We start from the raw sequence: 21,856 nt of genomic DNA on the forward strand, positions 1-21,856 counted from the left end.
ATGCGGGGAGCTGTGGGCTTTGAGGAGACGAGGAGGGCGAGGGGAAGGAGAGGTGGGGGAAGGAGCACTGGGGTGTGGGCGCAAGGCGGAGAGAGCGGGAACGGAGAGGAGACGAGGGAGGACGAGGAGGGAAGGGCCGCGGGGAAAGGAAGGACACGCGCAGACGGGCAGAGAGGGCGGACGCGAGACCGGCGGCTGCCGGGGAGGAGCAGGCGGCGGCCCCGGGGGGCGCGGGGCGGGGTGGGGCGGCGCTGTCAGCGCGAGGCGGCGAGCGGAATGCAGCGGCCGGAGGCCTGGCCACGTCCGCACCCGGGGGAGGGGGCCGCGGCCGCCCCGGCCGGGGGCCCGGCGCCGCCCGCCCGAGGCCGGGAGCCCGCGGGGCTGCGGGTACGGAGCGGGCGGCACCGGGGGCCGAGCGGGCGGCGCCAGCTCACAAGTCGCCCGCTGGGCGCTGGGGAACTTGGTGCCGCCCGGACCGGCCGGGGAGGAGCGGCGCCCGCGCAGGCAGAAAAGTTCCTCCGCGCGGACTCGGGAGGAGGCCGGTCTCGCGTCCGCTTGGACGAAGTTCTGGAGCAGTCGGCGCGGGCGGGGGCACGGCTCGGCGGGGCTGGATTGCGATTCTCCCGGAGGGTTAGGCAGCCGCGGGGCCGCCCCGGGCCTCGGGCTGACGTGCGTGCTTCTGGAGTCCGACGGGCCGGGAGCTGGGGGCGCGCGGAGAGCGCGGGTCCAGCCTCGGCCACTGGCCGCTGGAGGAGGAGGCTCGGCGCCGCTGTCCCCCCGGCCCAGGTTCTGTGATACACTCCGACTCGGGCTCTGGAGCAGTCAGTGCATGACAGAACTTGGGCCCGGACGGACCTTCCGCACCCAGTGGGCACAGCGCCCACCCGGGGCCTGCAGTGGACCATCTGCCTGGGAGGGGAGCGGGCACCCGAGTGGCCCATGTGGCACAGGGTTGGGCCGGAACCAGCTGTGGACCTTTGGGGTTGGGGTCGCTGGAGCCTGAGGATTGACTCTTGGGACCAGAAGGTCCCGTAGAGCCAATGACAGGAGGTCTACCCTGAATTAGGGGCCAACGGAGCTCTCCCCCCCACCACCCCGCCCCGTGTCAGTTGCAGGAACCTTCCCTCTACACCATCAAGGCTGTCTTCATCCTAGATAATGACGGACACCGCCTGCTGGCCAAGGTAACCTCCCACCTTCACCGGAGGGCCCCTGAAGACACTGTGCCACAGGCCCAAGAACAGAAGTCCCCACCAAGCTGCCTCTCCTGGCAGGAGGGACCCCACTGTGGGCTCTGCAACTCAGAGCACCTCAGCTGAGACTCCTCCAAAGGCCATTCTGTCCATCCTCCTACCTTGTCAGACTGCTGGCCCCTGAAAGGGGGTGGAGCTGTCTCCTCTGTTTCTAAAATGTTCCCTAAAATGTCTTCTCACCATCTTTTCCACTGGCCTGGGACCCCGGAGTCCTAGTCCCCAGATTCTGAACAAGTAACCTCCACTTTTCTTCCACAGCTTGGTAAACACTAAGGATTTAGAACCAGACAAGATTTTAGAGACTATATAATCCAATTCTTTCATTTCACAAATGAGGAAAATGCAGTCTAGAGAAGCTAAAAGGGTTGCCTGTGGTCACAGGTAGTAATATCCGAACACAGATCCAAACTCAGGTATTTTGACCTGAAGTTCAGGAGGGTGGTTTTCACTGCACCAACTATTCAACTATCTGGTATCTGTGCTAGTGAACATGGCCAGGATAAACCAAACTAGAATAATCCAAAAATAAATGTCTCCCATCAACACAGTTAACTATAGTAGGACTATGGCACCTAAACTAGCTACAAAATGCATTGTAGATTTTTCGTTTGTATGGGTTGAAACTTTTTGACTTCATGACATTGAAATGAGCTTGTTCACCACAGCAGTGGCCAGCAGGGAGACTGCTAATTTGCCTGCAGATGGGGTACTGAGTGGCAAAATCCACATTCAGAAAATTGAAAGCTGAGCTGACACCTCTTGCTGCAGCTGGTCAGAGGTGTCTCGGCAACCAGAAGTTCCAGGGCCTCCTCCCAGCAGATCACATCCATGTTCAGATGCAGGAACTGAGTCAGAGAGAGAGTCTCATCAAACCCAAACAAAACAGCATTGACTTAATTAGGCAGTGTGTGCCAGGAACTTTCCCTTAGGTATTTCATCTTCACCATAACCCTGTCTGAAGTCAGGCCATCGTTGGTGTTCAATCCCAGCTCTGTCCCTTACAACTGTGAGATGTCAGGGAAGTTACCTGACTTCACGCCTCAGTTTCCACATCCATATAATGTGGATAATAAAGTAGCTGTTGTGATATTATTGTGGTAAAGGGTCCCTGGCGCTGCCTTCTTTCCTGTAGACTCAGGTTCGTGTAGAAACAGTGTGGCCTAGTGACCACCGCAGTCTTTAGCACACTGCACATCTGCGGAACGTACAAAGGCCTTCAAGAAACCAGGACAGGACTCCACGAGAAGGCCTCAAAATTCCTCTATTTGCTCAGAATTTGTGTTTATGGGGAAACAGCGAGCAGACAGGCCTAGAGGGCGGTCAAGAGAAGATGGGGCACGGCAGCAGGGTCCCGCTTGGCCAGCACCCACCATTCCCTGCCACCCATCCAGGGAGGAAGCTCTGTGGAACAGCTGTCACCTTTTCTCCTTCCCTTTCACCTAGTATTACGACGACACATTCCCCTCCATGAAGGAGCAGATGGCCTTCGAGAAAAACGTCTTCAACAAGACCAGCCGGACTGATAGTAAGTGTCCGCCTCTTGCTCGTGCAGAACTTTCAGATGCACACCGTCATCTTCATCTGGACACATCTGTCCCCGTCGGCCTCACACACCCACAGGCCATTCCCTTTTCTTCAGAGGTGCTTTTTCCTCTCCTTCCCAGCTGTTCTCTTCTCTCTTCTTCCTGTGAGCCTTCACTCCCCTCCCTCTCAACCCCCCTCTTCCTGCCTACGGCATGCCTGGACTTCTCTCAGTGGAAGGGGCCCGCACTAGCCTGGGGCACTAGCCTTAGGCATTGCGTATGGTGGGCAAAAGTCAGCCTTGACCCAGGTTTGTTGACTTCTTAGAATGAGGCAGTCAAGTGCTGGGAATGGAGTAGAGGGTGGGGGGAGGGACACAGAGTAGCCTAATAGTAGTGTCCCTAGTGCGTGTCTTTTCAAGGGTGCTAGTCTTTGCAAGGGTTCTTTGTTTGTTTGGCCTCTCAGCTTGTGGGATCTTAATTCCCTGACCAGGGATTGAACCCGGGCCCTTGGCAGTGAAAGTGCGGGGTCCTAACCACTGGACCGCCAGGGAACTTCCTTTGCAAGGGTTCTCTGGAAGGGGAAGAAGGAAATAGGGCAAGAGGCACAGAGCTGCAGGCGGGGAGGAGGGGCCAGGCAGAGGTGACCAGAACTGAGACCCCCCCCCCTGCTCTTCTAGGTGAGATTGCATTTTTCGGGGGCATGACCATCGTCTACAAGAGCAGCATTGACCTCTTCCTGTATGTGGTGGGCTCATCCTACGAGAACGAGGTGAATTCAGGAGGTTGGAGTGACAAGGAGGCTTGGATTCTGGGGTAGAAGCTGGGAGGCTCACCATTGGTACCCCTCCTTCTAGACTCTGGGGAACTGGGAGCAGCCAGAATGGTTCTTTCTGGAACAGTGCATATCCGTGATGTTCCTTAGATTCCTTGGGTACCAGAAATGGAGTCCTCAGAGGCCTCTGTGTCTTAAACATCACTGGAGAAGGATGTACTCAGTGTCCCACAGCAGGCACTCCAGTGCTTCCAACCCAAACATGGGGAGGGGAGGGGCCCTCTCAGGTCAAACTGCAGTCAGGCTCCAGCCATGTCCTCTCTGAAGAGGGACAGCTGCCCACACAGTCAGGCTCTGAGATTTCCTTTTAGCCTTCTTAACCTCAAGCTCTCTCGTTTTTCTCCTCCCATTATCTGCCCACCCCCAGCTGATGCTCATGTCTGTTCTTACCTGCCTGTTTGAGTCCCTGAACCATGTGTTAAGGTGAGTGAGGCCCTCTATCCTCCAAGGCTCCCATCCCCCAGACCTTGGTACATCACAGAGGCGGGACCCTTCCTCCCTGCTCTTTTCTCCTGAAGTCCCCACAAGACTAAGGCTGGAGCCAGAGCATCCTTCTGCAAGGACCCTGCCCTTTACCTGATCAAGCAATGGTATGGCCAGAAAATGAGGTCTAGAGAAACTAAATGATTTGCCTGAGGTTACAAGCTATTTAGATCAGAGCAGAGATTCAAACTCAGGTCTTTTGACTTGAAGCTCAGGGTGATTTTCCCTCCACCCCCATTCAGTGATCTGGTATCTACCCCAGTGAACGCAGCCTGGGTAAACCAAACGCAGATAACCCAAAGATAAATGTTCACAGTCGACACAATTAACTACAGTAAGGCTATAGCACCTGAAGTGCTGTGAAATGCTTAAGGGTGGGCACAGGGTCCCTGCTCAAAGTGTGAGGACGGTGGGCAAGGGGAGCTTAAGGAAGCAGACCCGTGCTCTGGGCAGGGATCCCTTGCCCAGGTGCTGCCCTCACTGCCCTTGACATTCTCCTTCCCTATGCTTGTGCGGGGGATTGGCGGTGGGAAATAAGGCAATCTTTGGAGAGAGCGGGTCCGCCTCACCTAGACAGGGACCCGGCTTCTCCTGGCCATGGGGAGGTTCCAGAGCTGTGTCTGCCTTCAGGAAGAACGTGGAGAAGCGCTGGTTGCTGGAGAACATGGACGGAGCCTTTCTGGTGCTGGACGAGATTGTGGATGGCGGGTGAGGAGGAGGGGAGGGAAGAGGGGCTGGTCAGGGACACTCACAGCGGGAGGTGCCCTTGAAAGTCATCAGCTCTAGGTTGCACCCAGCACACTGTTGGCTCTCTGGCCAACTTCTCCCTCCCTTCCCCCAGCATATTCCCAGTGTCCCATCCCCCCTACCCCACTCATGAGGATGGAGGTTGACTTCAATGTTAGCCAAAGAGAAGCACACAAGAAAGTAATCTGGTGTCCAACTATGGCTGACTGTTGACTAGGCAGGGTTTGGGGCGACGGTTTGATTTCCAGTGCCCAGGAGAAGCAGGCAGCACAGATACTTGCCCCTTCCTGGGAAGACTTCCTTCAGGCGGAGCCCTGCTGCTGCCACACCTCCTGCTCTTAGAGGTTCATTCCAACACCAGCTAGACGCGTGACCTGGGCCAGTTACTTACTTTCCTTACTTTCTCCATCTTTCAAATGGAGACAGTAAGGGAGCTGCCTCAAAGGGTGTGGGATTAAATAAGGTGACGCAAGTGAAGCTCATGGTTTTCCTTCAATAAATGTTTCCTACTATTGGCATAAGATTATAGTCTTAGGATGGTGGGAACTCTTAGGAGAAGGGTTGGTTAGTGAATTTCCATGGGGGTGGCACAATATTCAGGGAAAAAAAGAAGGTCTGGCTCTGGGGCAAAGGGTAATGGGAACAGATCACCTGAAAGACATCCACGGGCCTCTGTCATTCCATCCATTTAATAGATGAGGAAACAGAGGCTCAGAGATTCAAGTCCCCAAGATCACATGGCTAGGGAGGGGCAGGGCCAAGATCTAAAACATGTGCATGTTTCCAGAGATTGTGCTCTTTCCACAGCACTGTACCACCCTGCTGGGGGACAGGGGCTCTGGGAGGTACTCTGGGAATGGGTACTGTGGGCTTCCTCCCTCCTTCCTCCCTCCTTCCTCCCTCCCTCCTTTCCTCTATAGCTCTTGACTGTCTGCTGCTGCTGCAAGGCCTTGTGCTAATTGCTAGGACCCAAGACTGAGGGGAATAAAACCAGGTTTTGTGGAATATACAATTTGTGTATACAACTTGGTAGACTGTCCTTAAGGAAAGCAAAGCGCACACACACACACACACACACACACACACACACAATTACAAATACAAAATGAGGTGCAGGGCCTTGGAAGGACCTTCACAAGGGAGGGTGTAAGCTTTATCAGCTTCCGGTCTGTGCCCCTAGAAGGCCCAGTTTCTGCCCCCTGAGGGGCTCACAGTTTCCCTCCAGTGAAAATCAGGGAAGTGTCAGTGGAGTCAACACCTGAACTGGAGCCTTGGCCTAGGTTGCTCTGTCCAAAGGACCCCTGGTGAGAGATCTGGGGCTGCAAGTGCCCCTGTGATGGGCCTGGGAGAGGCTCTCAAGAAATGTTTTTTCACTTCCTTCTGCCCTGGAGGAGACTCACTGGGTGAAAAGGAGGAGTCACTCAGTCCCCGTGGGCCCTAACCTTCCCACAGTGACTGGCTCTCACCCCTGCACACACCCACACGTGGCTTCAGAACGCCCCCAGGGCATCAGGAAAGAGCGTCAACTAGCCGAGGAAAGCCTCCATAACTGGGTCTGTAGATTCTGATTTTTTGGAGTTCCATTTCTTTTGTGTATGGCACGACCCTGTGGCATAAAATAATAGTGAAACGAGATAGGGACCCCGGGCGGGGGGGCCTCTCTTCCTTCCCTGCATCTGAATCCATCCCTAGACCCAGAGGTGAAGTGAACTTTCTAGAGGTCTCAGTTTTTGAGTCCCTGCTCTTGACAACCGGATTGTTCTAGACTGGACTGCCCTCACCTGATCTCTAAGTGTTTGCCCAGTGATGATGAAGTGTGGGAGAATCAGAGCTGAGGGTGCTCCGTGGTGAGGGAGAGTTCTGGCTTGAGTATCAGCAGGAAGGTACCTTGGAGGGGGAATGTAGCATACGGCAGGGAAGGGAAGGGCTTAGCAGGGAGCGGAGGCAGAGGGAAGCATGTGGCTGATTTTCTTCTCGGTTTTTCTGTCATCTTGTAGTGTGATTCTGGAGAGTGACCCCCAGCAAGTGATCCAGAAAGTGAATTTTAGGGTAAGAGTCATCCTGCATCCCCCCTCACTCCCATCTCCTCCAGGCTGCCCTTCCCATCCTCTCCACCTCCTGTCCTCCCTGTATCTGGGCTGCCAGAACCCCGATGGTGGAAACCCAAGCTCCTCTAGCAGAAGCAACCACTGGGGTGATGCACTTGTTGGGGGAGCAGCAGTTTAGAGGAGTGTCAATTAGTAAAAGATATCTCTGTCCTCTCCCCCTGCAGAATCACAAACACCTCACCATCCTCCCTAGTGGGAAGTAGACTGGGGAAATAAATAAATCCTCACAGAGACACCTGATGGCTGCCTTGGCCTTGAGGTTGGCCTTGGGGGTGTATAGATAGAACCTCCCTGCCCAGTTTGGCTTCTCATGTCTGGATGAAACCTTTCCTCTCATCTTTATTCCCCCTCACTCTCTCACCCACCTTGTGCCAAACAAGAAGCTCTAGGACTTCCACTAAGTGGTATACATGTGCAGCTCTGGATCCCCTGATCACTGCATCTGTTCGCCGCCACTACCCCCAAGCCCCTTTCCCTCGCCTCTCTTTCTTCACCCAACACCCTCGCCCTGGCCTGACCACCCTGACTCTGCTTCCGTGCAGGCGGATGACAGCGGCTTAACTGAGCACAGTGTGGCCCAGGTAGGCCCCCTCCATCTGCCTTGGCCAGAAAAGGGTTGGTGGGAGGAGAGCAGAGCATCCCAGGGGGACCCAGTGGGGCTATCAAGGCTGAGAAGTCAGGGGTGCAGGAGGGAAGGGATGACAGTGTCAGGCCATCTCTTGGAGACAGTCAGTGGAGGCTTCCAGGGTCCCCTAGGTGACGTGGAGCTGGGTATTAATAAATGATGGACACCTTCCTAGCAGTTCACCTTATCTCCTTCCTGGCTTGGTATAGTTGGATCAAAACCCAGGATGACCTGCCCACCCTGGAGATGGCTGGGTCACTTGTTCCCCAAAGCAATCTGGGGGCTTAGGCCTCTGATGCTTCCCCCAACCTAGAAAGGATACCAAATAGAGTTTTCCTCCAAACCCTCACCCCTGCTGTTTAGGGTCCACGCTGAGATTGTTAAGGGACCCTTAAATCCATGATGGGATCTAATTCTCACCACTTGCCACCATGTCCCCGAGTGACCTGACTATGGAAGAGTCTACCCCTGTCCTATCTGGAAGTGCAATGTGGGGCAGGGGTGAGGTTTCTGGATCTGTGGCTTGACTGGTTTCCCAGCTGTGCAAACTTCCTGCTTGTCAAGCTCGACCTCCATTCTGTCTGCCCACAGGTCTGTCTGCCCGGACTAATTCTGCTTTTATGGAGTTTCCTGCCCTGCCACTAACTACCTCCTGCTGTAATGGCCCAAGCTCAGATGGGCCTGTACCATCCCACGTGGGGCCCCAGGTGTGGTGCCCACTTTCCTGTGACTGCCCTTCGTACTCACACTGCCTCTCCCTCTTCCCAGTTCCCAATGCCTCCTCCTACCCTGCTGAGATGAATGCAGCCGCATGGCAATTTTCAGGGCTAAAGAGGTTAAGGAGCAGAGCAGATAAGAACAGAAGTGCTGGTGTGAGTCATCCCAGGATGTATGTTGTGCCTTATCACCTACAAGCTGGGTGGCCTAGGGCAAGTTACTCAACTTCTCTGGGCCTCACATAATCACAGGACACTCCTCATAGAGTTATCATAGAGAATTAGATGAGCTAATGCATGGAGAGCTCTTGGCCTAGATCCTGTTTTCCAAAGGGGGAAAGAATGAAGGCACAGCACTTTTAATGGAATTCTTGAGTAAAAAAACTGAGGAAGTTGCAGGTAGTGAATGGGAGATGAAATGAAGAGAAAGATTTTTGCCGAGAGAAGCAGGAGAACTCCAGGGCCAGGCTGTCCCTGAGAAAGGAGGGGGAGTGGGCAGGAGGAAGGGACATACAGTGTGGGATTGACCTTCTTCGAAAGGGAATGAGGCTTGATGGCTGGAGGGACAACGTGAGGGACATACCTGGGGTCCCCACCACGTTGGCATGGTGTGTGCACAGTCGTATGGATCTGTGTGAACATGGGGCTGAGGCGGTTTCCTCAGCAGGATGTTAGAGTGAACACATCTGGGTGCAGGTGACCCTCAGCAGAGTCTGCCCAGGAGCCCTTTGCCAGCTGTGCCACATCAGCAGCGGGTTGGGGTGGGGTGTTGAGGACCTACTGCCAGCCAAAGCCAGAGCTAGGGGTTTGCTGAGGTGTCTGGGCACAGGAAGTGTCAGGCCTGGGCCCATCTCTGCCTGGACGTGGCACTGTGGGCGGGAGCTTGAATGGCATGGTGTGGGGAGTCAGGGCTGCTGCCACACCCAGGGCTGCAGATGCAGGAGCGGAGAGCTGGGCAGGCTCTGGCCTGGGCTGGTTGTTGGCTGCAGCCAGTTACGGCTGCTCTTCCCATCTTGACGGCCCGGCCCCACTTACGGCAGGCAGAGATGAGCTGCTGCCACCTAGTGACCGGGGATTATAGGGACGCGTAGAGAGAGGCTATAGACCGCCCCCTCCCCCGTCTCACTGCAGTGTTAATGTACTTGTCATTCCTCCCCAGTAATTCTCTCAACCTTGCACACCCCCACCCCACCCAGGTTCTTCAGTCTGCCAAGGAACAAATTAAATGGTCGTTACTGAAATGAAGGCTGTGCATTCAAGGCTCCCTGCCCCCAGACCATTCCCCCAACCCTGGCAAAAGCACAAAGACCCCAGGGGACACCAGAGACCCCTCTATATCCCCAGGCCTTCCCAGAACTGACTCCCGAGGTCTCCGGCCAGGGACTCTGAGATGCAGAGGTTTGGTTTCAACAGAGTCACCCCTTCTCACTGTCCTGGCCTGCTCTTTGGGCCTTCAGAACCAGCTGAGCTGCCTTAACTCAGACCTTAGGCATCCCTGGCCCCAGAGCCCAAATAAACCTGCTTTTGTCTCCTGCCAATGGTCTCTTTCTCTCTTGACCTGGGAAGTGTGTGTGTGTGTGTGGGGGGGGGGGGGTCTGATAAGGGCTTCTGCACTGTGGGGGGCTCGTCTCCTAGATGCCCAGTTCCAGGCTGTATCCTTGTGGTTGTGTGACTGGGGAGAGGGGTGGGTCAAGGGAGAGGAGACAATTTAACACAGTGACGGGGTGCGACACTGATACTGGGGCCCTATATGTGGTGTGGAGGGCTGGGTATGATTGTGTGACAGAGTAAAAGAGTCATAATGGGAGGAATGGTGCATTTGCGGGGGAAAGGAGAGCAAAAGATGGTACACACATGGTGGCCCCGCTGGGATTCTTCATCTCGCTTTTTCCATTCTCAGCCTCCAGGAGGGAAGGGCGTAAGGTTTCCTCTGGACAAACTGAGGAACAGCACGCCTGTTTTTCTTGGCTTGCCTGGGAGATTGCCGCGGAATTCCTCTGCTGGCATATACCCTGGGCACTAGAGCCCTGCAAGCTTGCCATGGCTAGGCCCAGATACTAGGGGTGAGGAAGCACCGGCCAGCTCCCGCCTTGTATTTGTGTCCAGAGCACCCAGTGCGCTCGAGGGTGTGAAGAATTGCAGGTCCAAAGGGGGAGACGGGCGGAGGGGCATTCTATAGGCAAATGGAAAGGATGGAGTGACTTTCGGGGGACACGACTCCCCTTTTCTCCCCCTGTTCTAGAACCGCCCCTTTCTCCCTTTCTTTCTCTGACATATACACTTTCTGCGTCACGTACAGAAGTCCCCGAGAGTGTCTAACATTTCCGCCTGGGACAGCTCGTTTCCCTCCAATCCCTAGGTAAAGGCAACGCGAGTCTACGCCCCGCCCTGGCTCCGCCCCTCGGCGCCCCCCGCCGCGGGGAGCCCCTTCCCAGGACCTTATCCACGATCCTATAGCGCCACCTGGAGGGATAGGTGGGAAACGCGCTCCCTCCGGGTCCCGCTCCCCCTACTAACTTCGCCCCCAGGGAGGGGACCGAACCCTGCTCCCGCGAGTTAATCGCTGGCCTCCAAACTCGGAGGCAGGGCGTTGCTCTAGCAACCAGCGGGCTGGATACGCCCTGCGAGCTCTGCTCCAGCTGTGGCTCACGAATTTCAGTGTGACGCTGCTGAAAGAAAGTGGCGAAACCTGGGTGTTAGTAGAGACAGTCCCTGCGGGTTATCACGTCCTACATTATAAAATTCTCCAGAACTGGATATTTATAATGGGTATGACTACTTTTGCAATTAGAGAAAATGATAAATATACAGTTATGTAAACAGATTATAAACACTCTGTACACAACCATTCCACCAAATAATGCAACTCCGAAAGGGAAAAAAAGAGTATGCAATTAAATGCTGTCGAGTTCGGGGGCCATTGTGGCGACGGGAAATGAGAAATTTTCCAGAAATACTTTGGCGAATGTTCGGCCTTATCCGGTGCCCGGTTCCATCCACCGCCTCTTAACGACCGCAAGAACCGGAGGGGCAAATTCGCTTCCTAGCAACCCGGTCGCGCCCTCTCGGGTGCTGCAAGTCCAGTAGTGCAGGGACTGGAATGGGAAGGCCCGGCCGCCACACAAACTGGCTCACCGAATGCTGTGGACTATGCGGTGCTTCCCCATTTTACCGAGAGGCACACCGAGGCTCTGAAAGGTTAAAGTATTTACAACAGTTTCCGCAGAGCCGGACTCAGGAGCGGGCACTGCTGGAGCGAGGTGGCTTTCCCGCGCTCCCTACCCAAGGGCCGTCCGAACCCCTCGCCCACACAGGGACAGTACGGGGTTAGGAAGAATGAGCCGAGGGGCCATGGCAATGCGGGGAGGCCACCAGAGAGGTGTCCTCGCTCTTTGTGGCCAAAGGACTCTGGGGAGGGGGGCTGCAGCGAAGCAGCCGACCCACGCCCGCGTAGGGGAGAGGGCTGCGCGGAACCGCGCGGGTCTCCGGGAAGCGCCGGCAGGGTGGGGTCGCGGCCTCTTCCTACCGACGCCAAATTTGCAGGCCCGGCTCTCCCGGGCTGAGGCGGAGGGCCCGCTGCATCCCCAGCCCCCTCTCGGCGCCTGCAGCCTCGCGGAGCCGCCAGGACGGCGAGTCTGGTCGTCTGTCTCGAGCTCTGCCCGCTGGCCCCGGCGCCCCCAACCCCTGGGACGCGCAGCACGCTGGGCAGGGGCGCCGTCTGCCCAGGCCCAGGTTTTGGGAAGGGCAGTCGGCCGTTCCTGGCGGGAGCGGCCCCGGGGCCTGCCTTCCCGTCTGCTCTCAACCCTGGGGCTCCTCCCCGCCTTTCTGCCCTTGTGGGCGACCCGGCGGGTCTCGAGTATCTGTGGGGAAGGGGCTTCAGGGCGCCGCTTTCCTCCTGCCGAATTGGGACCGGGACACGTCAGAAACCGAGACCTCAGGGGTCCGGGCCCAGCCAGAGGGCGCACGCACACTTTAGCACTGGCCCGGGGCTCGGGTGCAGGGGGGACGATAGACACACCTAGACCAGGATAGGGACACAGAGGTAGTACCACCAGGCCCTCGGACCCCCTTTATACCGTTCTCAGCCGGTGGCCCCTTCTCTGGCTCCTCTCGCCCCCTGCTTTCCGGCCATTGGCTGGCAGGAAGGCAGAGCTGGTCGGATTGGTCTGCATCCAGACAGTGATGGATGGCTCCGCTCTGACTGGACAGCGGCCGAGACGGTGTCCGCTTCGCGGTTCAGTTTGGCTAAGGTGGGACCAAACAGCCCCGGGGAGTGGGTAGGTGGATGAGCTGGAGACCGGCCTAAGGCTCAATCTTTCCGTGCTCACAATCTCCCTTTAAACTCTACAGAGAAAAAAAATCCTACCCCTAATTCCCTGTAGATACCCTTTAACCCCGGAACCTGATGTAGGCAAAATTGAATAATTTACCCAAAGCAGTTTGGACACAACCCTATGGACCTCCCTTTCCCTCCAAACTGGGTCTCATTCATTTAACAATATTCGTGCATTCCGTTTGTTCGTTCACTCGTTCATTCATTCACTCAAATATTTGAGTGTTTGCCAGGAGCCTGGCACTAGGGAAAGAAAGGGAGACTGATTAGCAAGTGATTGGGCCCAGAGGTGGCAGTGGGGTGGGGGTGGAGGGTTGAAAGGAGAGAAGGGATGAGAGATATTTCAAGGTAGAAATACCTTTAAAAATCCAATGGTGGGGCTTCCCTGGTGGCGCAGTGGTTGGGAGTCCGCCTGCCGATGCAGGGGACGAGGGTTCGTGTCCCGGTCGGGGAGGATCCCATGTGCCGCGGAGCGGCTGGGCCCGTGAGCCATGGCCACTGAGCCTGCGCGTCCGGCGCCTGTGCTCCGCAACGGGAGAGGCCACAACAGTGAGAGGCCCGCGTACCGCAAAAAAAAAAAATCCAACCGTGTCCTTTATCTGAGTGGTGGTAAAAATTCAGAGTTTGCGCTCTGTGTTCTTTCCTGTAGGTAAGTCATTCTTAACGAAAAAAGTAAATTAATCAAATGGCTGCCAGGTTTGACTCTATCGTCAGCATTTGTGTGGTCCTCATCTGTCTGCTAATCTCTTCTTCATCTCTTATCAACTAAAACTGGAAAATACCTGAGATGAGGATCCACAGAAATCAGAGTGATTGTGAGCACGTGTGGACTTTATATTGTATATACAGACGAGTACCATCCCTCAAAACAGACTCTTTGGTAAGAAAAGCAGTATTGATAAAAGTAACAATAGTAGAAGCGAAATTAAGTTTCTTTTGGAATAGATAATTTCAATAGACATTTATTAACTGGCTGTTCTGAGCCAAAGACCTTTTAAAAAATATATTAATTACTTCATTAATTTGGTTGTGCCGGATCTTAGTTGCGGCTCGCAGGCTCCTTAGTTGTGGCATGCGAGCTCCTTAGTTGTGGCATGTGAACTCCTTAGTTGCAGCATGCATGTGGCATCTAGTTCCCTGACCAGGGATGGAACCTGGGCCCCCTGCATTGGGAGTGTGGAGTCTTATCCACTGCGCCACCAGGGAAGTCCCCCCACCAGACACCTTAATGGGGGTTGGTGGGAGCTTCTAAGATGAACTGGAAGACATGGTTCCTGACCTAAGGAGATCACAACTTGACTGGGAACAAAGAAAGTAAAAATGTTGACAAAGGAGATGGTGTTACATAGTTATTTAACAGAAAGAAGTTGGGGGGAAAGACACCACAAAGGGAGAAAGTGTGTAAGCAAAGCAAAGAGGCAGAGAATCCCTGTCTAAGGAATTGCAGGTAGGTACATGTAGCTGGAATGGAGGATGTGTGTCTCTGTGGGGAGGTCCAGGTATGCTGAAGCTTGAAGCTTCTCCCTAAACAGGTTGTGACCGGATCAAGGCCAGTGTTGAATGTCACGGTAACAAATCACTGCAGTTTACTGAGTTGACTAGTCTGTGCTCCTTAGAAATACTATTGTCAAAAAAAAAAAAAAGAAATACTATTGTCTTCAAAACAACCTAACCACGTAGATGCTGTCAGACCTATTTTTACAACTGAGAGCCGAGGAATTTGAATAATCTGCCTCAGGGCACAGGTGAGATTGAATCCCAGGCTGGTCTGACTCCAGTGCCCACTCCTCTTTGCCCCAGCCACGGAGCCTGATTTGTATTCTGAAGGTGATAGGGAGCCATTAAAGATTTTCTAGCAGTTAAGGATATCAACTCTGTGTTTTCAGCAAGGAACTCTGCCGGCAACGTGGAATGTCTACTGAAGGGGGAAATAACAATCTAGGGTCAGCGCAAGACCTACAGAAGGTAGTCATTTTCTTTTTTTAATTTTTATTTTATTGGCCGTGCCACATGTGGGATCTTAGTTCCCGACCCGACCCGGGATCGAACCTGCGCCCCCTGCATTGGAAGCCCGGAGTCTTAACAACTGGACCACCAGGGAAGTCCCAAGGCAGTCATTTTCATTATAGTCACTTCCCATTCTTTATCTAAACAGTGCCATCCAGCTTGATTGTGCATCTTGTCACCAAACAGCTGGCAAAAATCAAGTCTACTCAGAGTTTGAAGAGTTAGTGCTTTTGAATTAATTCAGATAATTGCAGGGAATCATTCCACAACAGGGCTTCCAAAAGGACCACTTTGTTAGGGACAATGATTTGACATTTATGTTCTGAAAAGTATGTTAAAAAGTGATAAACCAGTGGTTTCTAGTAGGGAGAGGGAAAGGGAGAGGGGTAAATTAGGAGTAGGTGATTAAGAGGTACAAACTACTATGTATAAAATAAATAAGCCACAAGGGTATACTGTGTAGCACAGGGAATATAGCCAATATTTTATAATAACTGTAAATGAAGTATAATCTTTAAAAATTGTGAATCACTATGTTGTACACCTGAAACTTCTATAATAGTGTACATCAACTATACCTCAATAAAAAAATTTTAAAGTAATAAATCCACTTTATAGCTTATATATTTAGCTCCCTCTTACCACCCTCACCTACACCCACTCTACAAATACACACACACACACACACACACACACACACAAATAAATGAAAGAAAAAGAAATGGCAAGAGAGATCTGATTCCTTTTGACCAGATGCACAGTTTGTCTTTATCCAGACACCTGATTTTTTTTTAATAATAGCTTTGTTGAGATATAATTCACACACTGTGGAATTTACCCTTTAAAAAAAATTTTTTTTAAGATCTTTATTGGAGTATAATTGCTTCACAATACTGTGTTAGTTTCTGTTGTACACCAAAGTGAATCAGCCATATGCATACATATGTCCCCATATCCCCTCCCTCTTGAGCCTCCCTCCCATCCTCCCGATCCCACCCCTCTAGGTCATCGCAAAGCACCGAGCTGATCTCCCTGTGCTATGCTGCTGCTTCCCACTAGCTATTTTACACTTGGTAGCGTAGATATGTTGTTGCTACTCTCACTTCACCCCAGCTTCCCCCTCCCACCCCATGTCCTCAAGTCCATTCTCTATGTCTATGTCTTTATTCCTGCCCTGCAACTAGGTTCATCAGTAACTTTTTTTTTTTAGATTCCACATATATGTGTTAGCATACACTATTTATTTTTCTCTTTCTGACTTACTCCACTCTGTACGACAGACTCTAGGTCCATCCATCTCACTACAAATAACTCAATTTCGTTTCTTTTTATGGCTGACTAATATTCCATTGTATATATGTGCCACATCTTCTTTATCCATTCATCTGTCGATGGACATTTAGATTAGTTCCATGTCCTGGCTATTGTAAATAGTGCTGCAATGAACATTGTGGTACATGTCTCTTTTTGAATTATGGTTTTCTCAGGGTATATGCCCAGGAGTGGGATTGCTGAGTCATATGGTAGTTCTATTTTTAGCTTTTTAAGGAACCTCCATACTGTTCTCCATAGTGGTTGTATCACTTTACATTCCCACCAACAGTGCAGGAGGGTTTCCTTTTCACCACACCGTTTCCAGCATTTATTGTTTCTAGATTTTTTGGGAATGGCCATTCTGACCAGCGTGAGGGAGACACCTGATTTTTAAGGCATTGAAAACATGTATCGGGACTTCCCTGGTGGCGCAGTGGTTGAGAATCCTCCTGCCAATGCAGGGGACATGGGTTCAGTCCCTGGTCCTGGAAGATCCCACGAGCCGCGGAGCAACTAAGCCCCTGCGCCACAACTACTGAGCCTGCGCTCTAGAGCCCGTGAGTCACAACTACTGAAGCTCACGTGCCTAGAGTCCATGCTCTGCACCAAGAGAAGCCACCACAATGAGGAGCCCGCACACTGCAAAGAGTAGCCCCCACTCGCCGCTAGAGAAAGCCCGCGCGCAGCAACAAAGACGCAACGCAGCCCCAAAAAAGTGTGAACTTATTACATGTATGTGAACTGTCCCCCCCCAAAAAAAAGATTAAAAAAATATGTATCTTATTCTCGTGGCTGCAATGAGCCCTCATTCAGGAAAACTTGAGGGTAGAAGGAAACTCTGAACGTCATGGGGGCAATGTCCCTTCCTCCAGGCAACAGCTTCTTAGTGATTGACAGGGATTCATGGGGTGGGTATGTTGGGGACATATGGGAACATATGTGGAGACATGGGTTCTCTGATGGAATGATTGGAAGAGACTGGCCTCACCTGCTTCTGGGTCTCGATGGTTTAGGGATCATCCCTACCCCTCTGGAGGGTCGAGCCCTGTGTTCGGAAGGTTAGGGGGCTCCAGGAACAGTCTCTCCTAAGAAATGGCTGGGAAAGTCCAGAATTCAGAACTTGGTTATGGGGAAGCAGATGAGATTTTTAAAAACTTTGGAAACCAAAAAATATCTCAGGGTTCTCCGAAAGCCTGCAAGTAGAATAGACTCTCACAGGTCTGTCCAGAAGATGGCGCTGTAAGACCAGCCCCACTTCCTTCCTTTCTGGCGGGGCGGGGATCAGGATGTGGCCGTGGAAAGGCCCGCAGGAATGACATTTAGCTGAGCCTTGGACCCTAGACCACAGAGCAGAGCCTGGTGCGTGCCGGTGGGGTGGGGGGACCTTGGCTGGGAAGAGGGGCTGAGAGACCCTAGGAACTAGGGGCAGTTGTGCTGAGAAAACAGGGCCCCTGTTGAATACAGTGTCAAGAAAACCAGACCTCCCTTCCAACACTTCAGATTTGACCCCGTTCCCCAGGTAGCTTGGAGGTTGGGGAAGGGGGGTGAGGGACTCGAGCACTGAAGAAAGTTTATGCTTTGAGGTAGGAAAAGGAAGTTGGGTGGTTCCGGGAGAACAAGCAAAAGAGCTTCAGCTGAGGAAAGTGAAGCTCAAAGGATGACTTACCCAATGTCACACAGCGAACAAGTGACAGAGCTGGGACAGCAGTGGGGGTTTCCTGAAACCCTGCTTACCTCTCTGTGACCCTGGGCTCTCTTGATTCAAAACCCCAATTCACATGTTCTTTGCATGTTCTCAGATTTATTGAGGTATAATTTACATACACTAAAATTCACACTTTTTTTTTTTTTTTTTTTTTTTTTTTGCGGTACGCGGGCCTCTCACTGCTGTGGCCTCTCCCGTTGTGGAGCACAGGCTCCGGACGCGCAGGCCCAGCGGCCATGGCTCACGGGCCCAGCCTCTCCGCGGCATGTGGGATCCTCCCGGACCGGGGCACGAACCCGCGTCCCCTGCATCGGCAGGCGGACTCTCAACCACTGCGCCACCAGGGAAGCCCAAAATTCACACATTTTAAGTCTACATGTCAGTGAGTATTGACACCTGTCTGTAGGTAGTTTGTAGAGTTTCTAACTCCATAGTGTTTTCTGTTTGCTTGTTTTGGCCACACCGCCCAGCTTGTGGGATCTTAGTTCCCTGACCAGGGATTGAACCTGGGCCCTCGGCAGTGAGAGCGCTGAGTCCTAACCACTGGACCGCCAGGGAGTTCCCTCCACTAGTGTTTTTTAAAATAATGAAATAAATGACTGTCATCAACTGCGTTTATCTTCGAACAAAGGAAGGAGAATTTATATACAAAATGCAGAATAGCTCCTTGTACAGGTTTCTTTAAATAGGATTTATGTAAATAACACACTTGTCAAGTTCTGTGAAAGAATTCTGTTTCCTCCACATAAGTAATTGTATTTGCACTCCCAACTGCTGTGAGGGAAGCAGGTGTGTCCTCCCCACTTGACAGGTGGGGAAACTAAAGCTGCTTTCTGGTCTTGGGAGCAGAAGCAGTGAGGTCTGAAACCCCATAGGCTTCACTTTGAAGAAAGGTCTGTCTTCTGTTAGAGCACTGCACTTGGACCCAGCAGGTCTGCCTTCCTGTTTGTTCCCGGGTCAGCCCAGAATGTTTGCTGGAGCCGGCAAGATGGAGCATCATGACTGACAAAATGGCTGGGATCGGGCTAATGGGTATGTGGGTGGGTGCGTGAGTTGAGGAAGGAGATGGAGAATCACACACACTTCCCCAGATTCCAGTAGAAGCTTTGGGGGCACTATTGCCCCCAAAGTGAATCAGAGAAGGTAAGGTCCTGGAAAGCCTTGCAGAACACTGTGCCACCCCCGCCCCTCCCCCCAAGGAGGATTAGGATGTAGGGCATCTGTTTGTATGCAACAAGGATGAAACAAGTGTTTATGAAGGCTGCAGAAGCACGCCAGGATGCTAGTCCAGGCACAGAATGAATTTCTAGGACCCGAGATTAATCCTACTCCATCCTGAAAAGCTGAAAGAAACAAAAAGGGTAGGTCTCTTGCTTTGTACCCCCTTTACCCTGGGGGGTGCATTTGGAGTCTCCTTTAAGTTCTAGCTGAATAAACTGAGAGGAGCTAAGGTGTACCTCCTGGGAAAGAGACAAAGAGGGGCGAGGAAGGCAAGGAGGAAGTATCAGGGGAGAGACAGGAGGCTGGGGCTGAGAGAGCCCAGGGCTTGGGAAGGCTCTTGTCTACCCTGCCGCATGCATGCACAAGCACCCCTCCAAGAAGGGGCCCTCCAGAGGATGCTTAACTTAAAGCTGAGACCCTGGGCAGCAGCCGGGAGGGGGGAATTGGGGTGTCCCAGGGCAGATCAACTCAAGGGAGCTATTTGTAGAGTCAGAGGCTCAGAGTCTGCTGCGTTCTAGCTGCTTAGAGCTCTGGGTGGCAAGAGAAATAAGGAGCTTCCCTGATGACAATCTTTCTCCTCCTCCTCTTTCTGACTCTCTTCTTCCTTCCACTCTCCTTAAACCTACTGAATCCCTTAGGCAGCTGGGATCAACATAAGCTAGAGACTGATTCGTGTACAAGGGAAATTGGGGAGCCTGGAAACAGCAGAACCTGGGAGAGGAATCCGTGTACAGGGCAAATGAGGAGAGCCTGAAAACAGTTGAATCTAGGGAAATGGAACTGCCTAGTGAGAGAGCAAGAGGGTTCTGGAAACTGCCAAACCCAGGGAGGCCAATTTGTGTCCCTGGGAAACATGGGGAGACCTGGAAACAGCAGGATCTGGGGAGACAGTTCGTGTACAGGGGGGCAGAGAGAGAGAAGCCTGAAAACAGTTGAATCTGGGGAGGTAGATTCGTGTGCAGGGGGAGCAAGGGGAGACTGGAAACCGCACAATCTGGGGAGATGGGGCAGTGTACAGTGGAAGCCAGGGCAGCCTGAAAACAGGGGCTCTCAGGGGATGGATCTGTGCAGGATTACAGTTGGGGGATGGGGGGAGCCTGGGAAATCTGATGAGGCAGATGGGGGCAGGGACACAGGCAAACACAGGAGTGGTCAGAAAGGTGGTTGTGTGGAATTGCGGGCGCAATGGAACCCCCTTCCGAGTAGGTTTGAGTTAAGCCTCCTTTGCAGCCCCTTCTTCTAGACAGGGCAGGATAAGGGAGTAGATCTCCAATGGGGACCCAAGATTTCACATGGCAAGAAGAGAAGGGTCTTTTTAATTTTTTTTTAATTTTACTTATTTTATATTTGGCTGCATTGGGTCTTCGTTGCTGCGTGCGGGCTTTCTCTAGTTGCAGCGAGCGGGGGCTACTCTTCATTGTGGTGCGCGGGCTTCTTACTGCGGTGGCTTCTCTTGTTGCGGAGCACGGGCTCTAGGCACGCGGGCTTCAGTAGTTATGGCTCGCAGGCTTCAGTAGTTGTGCCTCTTGGGCTCTAGAACACAGGCTGAGTAGTTGTGGTGCACCGGCTTAGTTGTTCCGCGGCATGTGGGATCTTCCCGGACCAGGGCTCGAACCCGTGTCCCCTGAATTGGCAGGAGGATTCCTAAACACTGTGCCACCAGGAAAGCCCAAAAAGAGAAGGGTCTCTGTGGGCAGTTGCTGTCCTGGTCCTAAAATGAGCAAAGCCTGGAATTCTCTAGGGTAGCTGAGGGTTGGAGAGGGTGGAGATGAGGAGGTTGAAGGAGCTGCCCTGTCCCCCATCTTCCCCACCCCTCTCTGAGAGGGACAGCCCTCTTTTTCCCTGTCCACCAACCAGCCTGACCTCTCCCCCCAGAGGTTCACTTCTGAGTGACAGACGGACAATGACAAAGCTGCAGACAATCGACTGAGGGAGGCCCCACAAAAGCTCCCCCCCCCCAGAGGGGCCCTGGGCTAGCGGGCCAACGGGTACTGTCACATCAGTGGAGCGCCTTCAGGTGACAGGCCTTCAGAAGACAGGGTGACGTCGGGCTTAGAGAGGCCTGAGATTCTTGGGATTCTGCCTGTGCCTCTTGGAAACCAGTTTCCCAGCCTACTGCCTCTGAGAGAAGAAAGGGAGGGGCACCAGCGGGCTCCTAGCAGAAATCGAAGCCGGCTTCCACTCTGCTGGCTGTGGGATCTTGGGCCAGTGATGGTCCCTGTCTGGGTCTCAGTTTTCTCATCTGTAAAATGAAGGATTGATCTAGAGCTCTCTCTAACAGGAGGATCCTAGCTGACTCAGGAGAGACAGCCCAGAGTAGCATTTCTTCTCATTCACTGATATTGCTCAGGACTTCACAAGCAAACACAGTGGGGGGAGGCTGGCATTTTGGATGTTGTGGGAGTGTCTAAGCAAGCTTTCCCTGGCTGGGATGAGGACTTCAACACTTCTTATCACTCTGAGGGGTCCCCTCCCTTAAAGCAAAATTATTCTTTCCGCCAACCACCCTGGATTTCCGGGCTTGTGATTTAGCCTGAAATGTGGAACCTGCACCCTGTCCCACATGCTTTGCCCTGCTTCCATGCTGGCCTCCCCCCAGCCCCTGTGTCCTCTTTTGCCTGTGGCCTCTGTTATTACCCTGTTTGTCCTGAAGCCAGGGATGTTTGGGAAGGGGGCCATGTTTGGGATCTTGTCATGCAGCCTCAAAGTCTCAGGGAGGGGACCCTCCTCCCCCAACAGAGAGACCTCGAAGTACCCCAAGGCCCTGTGGCCTCACAACCACCCCTCGCTCACTGCCAAGCCTGGAGAAGGCACATGTGCACCACTCGCGAGACTGCCTGCTGGCAGTGTAGCTGAGACCACCTATAGACCAGGACTGGCAGCGTGGGGAGCACACTGTGTATGTGATGGGGAGGGGATCGAAGGAACGTGGGCCTAACTCAGGCCAGGCCTGTCTCATTTGAGTAGCAGCCTCTCCATTCCTCCTCTT

At 53.1% G+C, this 21,856-nt stretch overlaps 1 protein-coding gene across 9 annotated transcripts; it reads left to right on the top strand.

Annotated features, from left to right (window-relative positions):
• On the top strand, positions 1-9,825 carry COPZ2 (COPI coat complex subunit zeta 2). Of its 9 annotated transcripts, none has more exons than XR_010937708.1 (10): positions 231-387; positions 1,110-1,184; positions 2,697-2,778; positions 3,454-3,545; positions 3,976-4,031; positions 4,665-4,799; positions 6,836-6,887; positions 7,489-7,527; positions 8,163-8,278; positions 9,484-9,825. XR_010937708.1 is itself a non-coding variant. In XM_067717116.1 (9 exons), exons 1-9 carry the CDS (start codon positions 1-3, stop codon positions 9,529-9,531), a joined length of 594 nt encoding a protein of 197 aa, XP_067573217.1. In that variant the 3' UTR covers positions 9,532-9,825. The 9 variants fall into 9 exon arrangements, 6 of the variants coding, with proteins under 6 accessions (XP_067573217.1, XP_067573212.1, XP_067573215.1 ...); XR_010937710.1 differs by having other exon boundaries at positions 233-387; positions 4,722-4,799; XR_010937709.1 differs by having other exon boundaries at positions 262-387; positions 1,116-1,184.
• Positions 9,826-21,856: the final 12,031 nt, after the last annotated feature.

This window comes from Pseudorca crassidens, chromosome 19, assembly GCF_039906515.1.
Source record: "Pseudorca crassidens isolate mPseCra1 chromosome 19, mPseCra1.hap1, whole genome shotgun sequence".
In the NCBI taxonomy this organism is placed as follows: Eukaryota; Metazoa; Chordata; class Mammalia; order Artiodactyla; family Delphinidae; genus Pseudorca; species Pseudorca crassidens.